Below are 12,141 nucleotides of genomic sequence, written 5' to 3'. Positions count from 1 at the left end.
CTTTTCTAAAATCATAAAAAATTCCCTGGCAGTCCAGTGGTTAGGACTCCATGCTCTCACTGCTGAGGGTCTGGGTTCAATCCCTGGTTGGGGGACTAATATCCCACATCCCACAAGCTGCACAGTGTGGCCAAAAAATAAATAAGAATATAAAAAATCATAAAAAAAAGAATAAAATAAAAAACAAAATTTGCTTGTACAGGTTTCTCTTTGCCTTGACTCCTTGTCCCTAATGATATGAATGTTACTTTCCTCCTGGTACAGGGAGGACATCTTCCATATGGGGGGTTTATCTCCTGTATTTAGGGAAAAAAAAGGAGAACTCAGTGTACCCTTCTTACACCTGGTGTTCTTCAAGTGCCTTTAGCTCAAAATAATCCTTATGCCAAAGTGGCGTATTTGGGGGTGGCATATTCCGTCACCTTCATGACCTGGCAATTCCACTCCTGGGACACCACCTAAGATACACAGATATCCTTGCACATATTCCAAATGCCACCCATAAGAGGGTAATTCATTACAGGGTCATTTCTGCTAGCAAAAGATTGGTGGGGGGTGGGGGGGGGAGACTAAATAACCATTAATAGGGACTAGTTAAGTTAGGCTCCAAACACACAGTGAAATGTTCTGCAGCCATGTTAATGACTAAGAAACTCTTTGTGCAATGATGTGAAAGATCTCCAAATGGAAAAAGCAAGATGCAAGGCAGTATGAATAGTACACAACTATTTGTGTAAAAGGAAGAAAAGTCAATATGAAATATGGACATTTTTTTCTTGTAAGATGGCCTGGAAGGAAACACAAGAAATTATGACATTGGTTGCCTGTAGAAAGGGAAACGAGGGGGTTGGGAGAGAAAAGTGCCAGGGAGATCGCAGTGTATACTCACCATACTTTCAGAATTTTGAACCATGTGCATGTTTTACCCTCTAGAAAAACTGAAATAAGAAAGAAGTACTGGTTTGAAGAGTATTAGACAATAAGAACTAAAATAGTACACCATGGTAACATGGAAGATGAGGAGGGCAGTGCCCAGAATTAAAGCTTTCTAAATTCCTTTTATTATTTGGGGAGAGGCTTATGATATTGATTAAATCTATAATTTGTTACATTAATTTTAAGTATTAAAAATGTGAAGACAATCACTAAAAACTAAAATGAATAATTGCCAAAACAGTAGAGGAAGAAAAAAATAAGAAAAGAGAGAACATGAGAAAATAAAAACTGCAAAACAAAATAGGCAGAAAAATCCAAATATATCAGTAATCACAGTAAAAGATTAAACACACCAGTTTAAAAAAATAAAGGGGAAGGAAGGAAGGGAGGGAGGGAGGAAGGAAGAAAGGATCATTTTCAAGTTAAAAAAAAAAGATTCTGATTTTTTAAAAACTAATTTTAAGATATATATTCTTTAAGGGAGACACACCTAAATTATTACACAGAAACTTTAAAGGGACAGAAGCAGATATATCAGGCAAATACAAATCAAAATAAGTTGTTATCCATACATTAGTGTGGGGAAAAGAAAATTTAAGGAAAATATAACTAAAGATAAAGATGCTGTTTAATGATTTTTAAAAATCATCAGGAGAATCTTAACAATAAAAGAAACAAATAAAACAGACACAGATTCACATAGAACAAACTAGTGGTTACCAGAGGGGAGAAGGATGAGGACAGGGGCAAAATAGGTGAAGGGGATTAAGAGGTACAACCTACCAGATATAAAATAAATAACTTACAAGGATGTAATGTATAATACAGGGAATATAGTTAATATTTTATAATAACTTTGTATGGAGTGTAATCTATTAAAATATTGAATTACTGTTTGTACACTTGAAACTAATATAATATTGTAAGTCAACTATACTTCAATTTAAAAATTTTTTTAATAAAATAAAAATACGTATTTTTAAATTTTTATTATTTTTCAACTTTTTTATTTTATTTTTTTTTTGGCTGCACTATGCAGCATGCAGGATCTTATCTCCCCAACCAGGGATCCAACCCATGCCCCCTGCAGTGGAAGCACGGATCCTTAACCACTGGACCACCAGGGGAGTCCCTTTTCTTTTTGGAAAAAAAATTTTAAATCATGAGGAAGATATAACTATTCTGAATCTGTACACACCTAGCAAATTAACAAATAAGGTGATAATTAACAGAATAATAAGGATTGGCTTTAGACTTTTTAAGGCATTATACATGGTAAAAATAAATACTAAATGAATAAGCAAATCCATAAGTACAGTGGGAGATTTTTATGCATCTTCAGAAACTGATAATGCAAAGGAGCGGTTGGGGGGATCAAATCTTCTTACAAAAATTTAAGTTTAACAGAAACATGAAACTATAGCTTGATGTAGAATCAGAGTCTAGAAAAAGTTGTTTCAGGACCTAAGAGATGAGCACAATTTGTAGCCAGGAGGAAGAACACTTAGAACTCCGGTTCTCAATCTTGGCTGCAAAACAGAACCACCAGGGAGAGCTTTTAAAATCCTGGTGCCCAGGCCACAACCCTGTCCAGTTAAATCAGATCTCTGGGAACGGGGCCCAGGCCTCAGTATTTTTTAAAGTTCCAACATGCAGCCAAAGCTGAAAACCACTGCTCAAAGAGAAGAGAAACTAAAGATGTTTGAAGATGTAGGAGAAGGGCAAGACTGGCTACATAACTTGCTAGGCCCAGTGCAAAATGAAAATGCAGTGCCCCTTGTCCAGAAATAATTAAGAATTTAAAGACAGCAACAGGGACTTCCCTGGTGGTCCAGTGTCTTAAGACTCCACTCTCCCAATGCAGGGGGCCCAGGTTCAATCCCTGGTCAGGGAACTAGATCCCACATGCTGCAACTAAGAGTCTGCATGCTGCAAATAAAGATCCCGCATGCCACAACTAAGACCCAGTGCAGCCAAATAAATAAATAAGTATTTTTTTTTAAAAAATAAAGACAGCAACGATAAAACATTAAACCAAAAAACAAAACAAAACAGAAAAAAACAAAAAACATTAAACCAAACTTAGGGCCCTTCTAAGTATAAGGTCCTGTGTAACTGTACAGATCACACATCCATGAAGCCAGCCCTGGAAAGAGGAAAATTGAAGGGATAAGGTACAGGAGGAGACCTTGGAAATTAAGAAAAACTCTCAGATATAAGAGGGAAGGAGGAAAAAAAATGGTTTAAAGGATGGAGAAATCATAAGGTGGAAAGAAGAGCTGAAAGAATTCATATTAGGGGAATTCTCTGGCGGTCCAGTAGTTAGGACGCTGCGCTTTCAACTGCCGAGGGCCTGGGCTCCACCCCTGGTCGGGGAACTAAGATCCCACAAGCCGTCGCAGCGCAGCTAAGGGAGTTTGAAGGTCTGGTTTTCCAGCAGCCGCTATGAGGACTGTAAGAGAGTTTACAGCAAATGAAGAAAAGTAATGTCAAGCAGTACTGAGGGCCTGGATGACACTGGGTCACACGCATTTTCAAAGAAAGCAATCTGCATATTTACATGATTTCCACCAACATTGTTCAGTAGCCCAGGAACAGGAGAAAAAACAGATGGCTGGTTCCCTGTGAGAAGTTTGGGAGTAGTATAGGTTGTGCTCTGTGGAGGGCACATTCATTTTTAGTGCTTTGGAAGTTTGGGTGAGGATGGAGTTGACTCCTCTCTACCCTCCACATCCATCCCAAACATAAACCATCCTGTGGTCTATACTCCTCTTTTGAGTAAGCTTCACTATTAAGAAAGAGAGTTTGCTAGATGCCCATTTACACATGGCACTATACCAGGTACCCCAAAACAACTGACAAGTGCTGTAGAAATAACTTTGTAAATCATATACACACCCTTTCATAATACAATATGCTTCCGTGTATTTTTGTCTTTGTTATATAATTCAACTAAAATATAATACTAACCTTCCTTTTTAAATGTTCATAAAGGCAGCAAATACAAAGCCTATCGACCCTACCTCAGGCTACCCAACTGACATCCTCGCCATTGACCAAATACTCAAGAGAAAGCAGAATTGGACAGTGGCTGATGCAGCTGCTATTAAACAGCACGTGAGTATTCACTTGTTGAACACCTTCAGAGAAACCATTGACAACTATGTCTTTAAAATAAGACCAGATCATTTCTTATTTTCATCCATTGTAATGATATTTCTTGCTCTATAATCAAATGCATTCAAATGTTAACTGTTATAATTCATCCTGCTAATCACCTATGGAGTCATACCCAGCATCATTTCTGGGACATTCATTTGTTTCATGCTAGAAATAGCAACTAATTAAGGTAGTAAACCAGCGGTCACAGTGAGTGGTGTAATCAGCGAATTGTGATGAGTGAATGCATCTTTATTATGGCAACTAAAAGAATAATTGTAATAATAGTAGTTTAAGTATGCTTCCTAGGTGTCAGGCACTGTGCTCTATAAGTACTCTACAAGTGCTCTACAGGTACTAATTCATTTACTTATCACAACAAATCTTTGAGGTAGGCACTGTTACTCCTTGTCATTTTACACATATGCACAGAGAGGTTAAGTGACTTGCCCAAAGGCACACAGCTAGGAAGTAATAGGGCCAGAATTATAAGCATGGGTAGCTTGGCTTCAGAATCCACAACTGTGGATTAACCACAACTGTGTGCCACCTGTCTACTTTTGTGCCCTGACTTCTTAGCAACTTTTGTCCTCTAGAGACAGACTGGGGTGTATTTATTTTATGCCACCTCCCTTCTGCATTTGACACTAATGATCAGGCTCTCCTAGACACTTGCTACTTCCTTAACATTTACAATACTGCATCTTTAATTCTCCTTGAAGCTCTGTGTCCTTTCCTCTCTCTTCTCTTTCCTGAAGGTTCATCCCTTAGGTCTTTTTTTTTTTTAACTATAGTTGAAGTATAGTTGATTTACAGTGTTAAAGGTGTACAGCAAAGTGATTCAGCTATACATACACATATAAATATATTCTTTTTCAGATTCTTTTCCATTTCCCTGTGCTGTAAAGTAGGTCCTTGTTGTTTATTTTATATATAGTAGCATGTATCTGTTAATCCCAAATTCCTAATTTATCCCTCCCCCCTTTCCTCTTTCAAACTTTGGTAACCATAGTTTGTTTTCTATATCTGTGAGTCTATTCCTATTTTGTAAATAAGTTCATTGGTATCTTTTTTTAGATTCCACATATAAGTGATATCATATGATATTTGTCTTTCTCTGTCTGACTTACTTCACTCAGTATGATAATCTCTAGGTCCATCCATGTTGCTGCAAATGGCATTATTTCATTCTTTTTCATGGTTGATTAGTATCCCATTGTATATATATAAACCACATCTTCTTTATCCATTCGTCTGTCGATGGACATTTAGGTTCCTTAAGTCTTTTTTTTTTTGGCTGTGTTGGGTCTTTGTTGCTGCGCGCAGGCCTTCTGTAGTTGCAGTGAGCGGGGGCTGCTCTTCGTTGCGGTGCATGGGCTTCTCATTGTGGTGGCTCCTCTTGTTGCGGAGCACGGGCTCTAGGCGCGCGGGCTTCAGTAGTTGTGGCGCACAGGCTTAGTTGCTCTGCGGCATGTGGGATCTTCCTGGACCACGGATCAAATCTGTGTCCCCTGCATTGGCAGGCGGATTGTCAACCACTGGGCCACCAGGGATGTCCCTCCTTAAGTCCTGATGGTTCCTAGTTTTCTAGTCTCATCCTACTGCTCTTCTTATTATATACATTCATTTGTTCAGTAAATATTTATCCAGTGTTAACAAGTTCTGAGATTATGAGATACCACAGAATAAAAAACACAGTTCCTACCCTCAATGAGCTAGCAGTAAGGTGGGAGACACGGAGAAGGAAAGGAGCAGTAACAATACATTGGGATAAATGGAACTACAGCAGGTCAGTACAGCATGCCACAAGAATGCAAAGGAGTGGACTCCCAACTCTGTCTCATCATGGCATAAATTCACACTGGCGTAAATGGAGGTCGCTTATAGCCAAAGGGCTCCAGCCCTGAGGTGCTAGCTGCCTCAAGGGCTAGGAAACTTGAGAAGACCAATAATTTGGCATCCCTATAACCCAGTTGCAACAGAACATTGGGGATCTCTGCATTAAGCAAAGGAACAGCTAGGGTGAGTATTCTTTGAGCTATCTCAATCTACCCTCCTTGTTTCAGCTGCCACCTATATACCTGATAACTCTTAACTGTCACTAGCCTAGACTTGTTTCCAGTACTTCTTCCTCATCTCACTGATTGCCTGATGAACATCTCTACCCTGCTGTCTCACCACATATCAAACTGGACATGTCCAAAACCGAAATCATCATCTTCTATATCAAACTGGCTCTTTCTTGAGGATTCCATATCTCAGTTGTTGATACTACCGTCTACCCAGGCACTGAAACTAGAAGGCCAGGAGCCATCCTTAATTTATACTTTTTCCTCACTCCTCACATCCACCAAACACCAAATCTGGCTACTCTCATTCTCCCAAAGATTTTTCACATCTGTCCCCTTTATTCCATCCTGTTACTACTGCCTCAACTGACATCCTCATTAGGCTTTACCTGGCCAACAACCTCCAACGGTTATCCCTTCCTCGGAGCACCACCCATTCCCCACACAGCGGCTGTGAAGAATGAATCCAAAGAAGATCCAGCCTGTCACTGTCCTGCTTGAGAAATGAATGTTTCCCTCTCAGAGATGCCAGGGTTTTTCAACTATATTTTTCACTCCATACAACTGAGGGATTTATCTCACTTCCAACAGATAAGTGTCTCACTATAGCATGATTTTCACTGATGAAAGGGCTCTCCCCAACCTCACTGAGAACAAGTCTCAGGGCCTGATTACAGCAACAACACCTGGCCTGCCTCTCCTCAAATTTGACACTTTAGCAATACCAAAGTGCCTGGACTCCCCCTACCAGCTCCAGGATGCATTGCCTTTGAGCCGTTGTTTATGCTGTTCCCTCTCCCTGGAACACCTTCCCATCACCACCCAGTCCCTCGATTTAATCAAATCCTTGAGGACCTACTCAGCTCAGCATCTTCTCCCTCACTGCCCTCGGCTGGACTGAGTGCCATCCTTGGCACTCCTATTATATCCAGAGCCTATCTCCATCCCACATTTCCTCCTGTTTTAGTCTACTGTGTTTTTAAATTCTTATAAAATTTCTTAAAATCTCATTATTCCCAAGTAATACATTTTCATTGTCCATCAACTCCTAACTCACATGTCCTCAAGAGGCACTACCCAATATATAAATTCAGTGACTTTCAAGTAACCTGGGAACATAACTCTTGGGATATCTAGAATTGTGGTCCACAAACCAAAGACATTTTAAGGTAACTACTGTAAACTTCTGCTCTCTCACTGCAGGTAAAGAGAGCTACAGATACCTATAACTTGGGAATTGCCCTTGAGCACCGGAAACAAATGCTAAACCTCTGGCAGAAGATCCGAGGGGATTTGATTGGGATAGACAGTAAAAATGAGTCCTTTTATGACACCTTTTCTACTTATACATGGTCCTGGAATGTCTGCCAAGAATTACTTTCCCCAAAGGACTTAAGGTTATATGATGCCTATGTGAATAGAAATTCCTTCCACAACTCTGCATTCTCTTCCTCTTCGGATATTAGTGAGTGTGACACAGGAAGAAAAAGAAAACGGAAAGGCTTCAAAGGGTTTCGACAATGAAATTCTACATTTTCTAAACAGCTCATTGCAAACTACTTTTTCATAGATATCAAAATTATTCTTGCTTTTGTCTAATACATTCTTAGCAGCTGGAAATGTTGACATCTTTTGAACTCTGACCAGTAAAAAAGTTTAAGTCATAGTATGGTTTCCCTTTCCTAATTCTTGCTAGTAGATAGATGCCTTGCGGTTATTTCCCTAGCAACCAGCTGCACTGCGCTGCCCCTACCTGGTTCAAAACTGCCTGGGCCTCAGCAGGAAGGAGAAAAGCACAGCTGGCACTTACCTCAGCACAGGCCTGCCCTTCTGACCTCCTAACAGCCCTCTCAGCAATAAGCATCTGAGTTTATGTGACTTAAGTGGCATTAGTTTTTTTATCGTTTGTGAAAGAAGCCAGAGGCAGCAGATAACAATGACCCTTCAGTTTCAGGGAATAATTTCGCAATCCCCCAAGGAACCTTGATTAGATTTGGGTTTTCCTAAGCCTCCTTAGCCACACACTTTCAGACTGATCTCTTGGATTACCCTGAAGAATAGCTGATTTCACTCCCTCTTTACTGTTAAGGTCCAGGGAGTAACAGTTTTGTAGTAGTTGTGATTAAAGATGGATTTTGGTTGGAAAGAATATTCTTTTCAAGTTTTATCACTCAAAAAAAAGGTTCCAGACCAGACTTCTGGCCATTGCTAAACAAAAGTAGTGTTCTTTTTGATCAGTGCTATGTATGCCTGGAGAAAAATTCCCAGAATGAAGGATAGCTAGATAGGAATTTTATAAACAAGAAAAGCAGCCGTCCCACTCCTAGGTATTTACCAAAAAAAATTTTTTTAAAGGTGGCCTCATCCATTATACTTGTTGTTGTTCTTTAATGCATTTAATAAAGGAGCACATCATGTATAACTGTATTACAAGTTTGAGGGGTTGCAATTTTTTATTGTGGAAAAATATAGATAATATAAAATTTATTATTTTATCATATTTAAGTGTATATCATCCATTACTTTTTTTTTCCTTTTAGAAAAAGGAAAATACATGTTCCATATTGATGGAGACAGTGGCTTATAATGTAAAATTATAACATGCCAGGAAGAAACAAGATAGTGAAGGATCCCAAAACTGTTTAATGAAATAACCTTGAAGTAATTTTGTGTTACCTTGAATATTCAAAACGAAGTATATTTGCCAGTCTTTATAATGTTATGATTGGGACAAAAATAGATAACATTATAGATAAGTGACTACGTTTTCTAAATAAATGACAAAATTTATGGTTTGACAAGAGTTTTTTTTTTTTTTTGGTATGCCTGTGAGTATAACAGGCAACCTAAGAGATTTAACTTGGATGCCAAAATATTAGAATTCCTGGAATATTTCCTTGGATCAATGTGATAGCAGGACAGAATATTTTTAAGTAGATCTGTCTTGGAGACAGATCTGTATTTTAAATGTGCAGTAATACATTCTATTAAATTATCACACTGTTGATGACAGCATAACTTGGCCTCTCTCTGATGGAATACAGTATAGCAACAGGTACTTAGCCATTTATTCACCAATTATTTCCTGAGTTGCAAACTGTGTGGTGGACCCTGTTCTCAGACCTGGATATCTAACAGTGAGCAAACAGACAAAATGCTCTGACCTCCCAGAGCTTAGTAACGGAGCTAATTATAACCATTCACTCAGCACTTCCACTTCTAGAAATTAATCCTAAAGAAATAATCATGAGGGTGGGAGGGAGGGAGACACAAGAGGGAAGAGATATGAGGACATATGTATATGTATAACTGATTCACTTTGTTATAAAGCAGAAACTAACACACCATTGTAAAGCAATTATACTCCAATAAAGATGTTTAAAAAAAAAGAAAGAATTATGAATGTACAAAATGATTTAGTTATAAGGATTTTTCTCATGGTGAATTTTTAATAGTAAGAAACTTAAAGTAGCCTAATTGCCCAATACATTATGATACAGCTATACAAAACAATACGAGGGTCATTAAAATTATGTTGTAAAAGCATATTTCAGGGCTTCCCTGGTGGCGCAGTGGTTAAGAATCTGCCTGCCAATGCAGGGGACACAGGTTCGAGCCCTGGTCCAGGAAGAATCCCACATGCCGCGGAGCAACTAAGCCCATGCACCACAACTACTGAGCCTGCACTCTAGAGCCCACGAGCCACAACTACTGAGCCCGTGTGCTGCAACTACTGAAGCCCGCGCTCCTAGAGCCCGTGTTCCGCAACAAGACACTCTGATGAGAAGCCCTCGCACTGCAATGAAGAGTAGCCCCTGCTCGCCACAACTAGAGAAAGCCCATACGCAGCAACGAAGACCCAATGCAGCCAAAAATAAAAAATAAATTAATTAAATAATTTTTTTAAAAAAGCATATTTCAAACAAAAGAATAATATTCACAATTACAAGGCAGACTACAACTGCTAAAAGGCATGAGAGAACGTTATGGGGTTGTTCTAAAACTTAACTATGATGGTGGTTGCACAAATACAGATTTTTATGAAAACTCATCAAACTGTCCATTTTAAATGGATGAATTTAATTGTATGTAAATTATACTTCAATGAAACTGTAAAAAAAGAAGGGCACAAAGCAGTTTGTTCTGAAATTGTTTAACTTAAAAATTATTTCTATAAATAAATTAGAAAAAAACACTGGAAGGATATAAACCAAAGTGTCTAATGGATTAAATTAAAGGTGGGATGGGATATTTTTTTTTGTCTTATCTATATCTTCTAAATGTTCTACAATAAACATATATGTATTTTGCAATAAGGAAAAAACCACAAAAGCTGCTTTAAAATTAACGTTGTTAAACCAGCTTATTCAATATCTAGGGCTGCTACGAAGGCTGTCCAGGTTCTATGAAACTGTTAAGGAGAGCAAATTAGGACACTAGGATACCTTCACCAGTCCTTCAGTTCCAGAGCACATGCTTACACAGCCCAGAACTTCCACTGACTGGAATTGAAAGAAAGCCTGAAACAATTAACTACCCCTGTCTAGGGTTAACACTCAAAGCAATAATCCAGACTGAGAGCTCTTAACCTTTCCATGCTTTGAACCGATGCCACCCACTGAGCTGAAAGAGTTCTCAACACTCACCAGCAGAGGGACCCTTAGCTCCTCTGAAAGGGTAGTGCTTGCTGACACTACAGTCCAGTTGATACCACGGAGGACTCACAGACATGTCTTCCAAATTCCTTCCGAAATATTATTTTAGGTGCTTCAAAAGATGGAGAAAAGGGACTTCCCGGGTGGCGCAGTGAATAAGACTCCATGCTCCCAATGCAGGGGTCCCGGTTCGATCCCTGGTCAGGGAACTAGGTACCACATGCATGCCGAAACTAAGAGCTTGCATGCCACAACTAAGACCCGGTGCGACTAAATAAATAAATATTAAAAATAAAAATAAAAAGATGGAGAAAAATGAGTTGTACAGGTCAACCAAAGATAATTGTATAAAAGTTAAGTTTAGGGGCTTCTCTGGTGGCGCAGTGGTTGAGAATCTGCCTGCCAATGCAGGGGACACGGGTTCGAGCCCTGGTCTGGGAAGATCCCACATGCCGCAGAGCAGCTGGGCCCATGAGCCACAATTACTGAGCCTGCGCGTCTGGAGCCTGTGCTCCGCAACAAGAGAGGCCGCGATAGTGAGAGGCCCGCGCACCGCGATGAAGAATGGCCCCTGCTTGCCACAACTAGAGAAAGCCCTCGCACAGAAACGAAGACCCAACACAGCCATAAATAAATAAATAAATAAATAAAAATTAAGAAAAAAAAAGTTAAGTTTAGGATACTCTATCACATTTTATTAAAAGGCCCAAGTTGCTTGACACTTTAAATGGCTCTAATTATTGGAACTAATATAGCAAGTAACTTCAAGTGAAGACAGAGAGTGAGCTATCTGCAAGAAGATATGCAGTGGGACTGTTGACTGGGACCACAAACAGCTTTTGGTGTGGGGAGAAAAAAAGCCTGTAGATGAGGGAACAAGATGCCAAAAATAAATATAAACCAACCACCTTATCTGCAAACAGCAGGCCTTGAGAAAAGATAAAAATCCTTGTACTTGTTTTTTGGAAAGGAGCTTTTGTTCAAAATGTTTCAGAAGACCTTGAGAATGGCAAAAGTATTTTGTCTTCAAATAAAGTAGTACAAGTTCTTTACTATCTTATCTTTTTGATTCACTCCTGTATTTTTCTTTGTGATTACAGAGCGTTTAGAGCTTGTTCCCATTTCTTTGGTGGGAAAGGTATAGAATCTTTCATTGCTCCCCTTGGTTTTGCCTATGGAAAGACTAAGCAGTGGAGTTAAACTATCACTGGTTACCAGTATGCTAAACCTAGTACTACATTACTTAAATAACTAACTCTTCCCTTCTCTTCTTACAAATGGTAGTCATCACTCTTCTCCTGGAAGTCTTCTCAATTAACCTT

The 12,141-nt window shown here is 39.1% G+C and overlaps 1 protein-coding gene across 1 annotated transcript in view; it reads left to right on the top strand.

Moving 5' to 3' along the window:
• Positions 1-7,688, top strand: part of EFCAB3 (EF-hand calcium binding domain 3) — a 51,826-nt gene extending 44,138 nt beyond the window's left edge. The window contains exons 10-11 of the mRNA XM_059908395.1: positions 3,931-4,053; positions 7,368-7,688. Of these exons, the coding sequence (XP_059764378.1) occupies positions 3,931-4,053; positions 7,368-7,688 (444 nt within the window). The remainder of the gene's footprint in view (positions 1-3,930; positions 4,054-7,367) is intronic.
• The last annotated feature ends 4,453 nt before the right edge of the window (positions 7,689-12,141 follow it).

The sequence above is a fragment of the Balaenoptera ricei genome, chromosome 20, assembly GCF_028023285.1.
Source record: "Balaenoptera ricei isolate mBalRic1 chromosome 20, mBalRic1.hap2, whole genome shotgun sequence".
NCBI classification, from domain to species: domain Eukaryota; kingdom Metazoa; phylum Chordata; class Mammalia; order Artiodactyla; family Balaenopteridae; genus Balaenoptera; species Balaenoptera ricei.
This window is presented reverse-complemented; position numbering and strand designations above follow the sequence as displayed.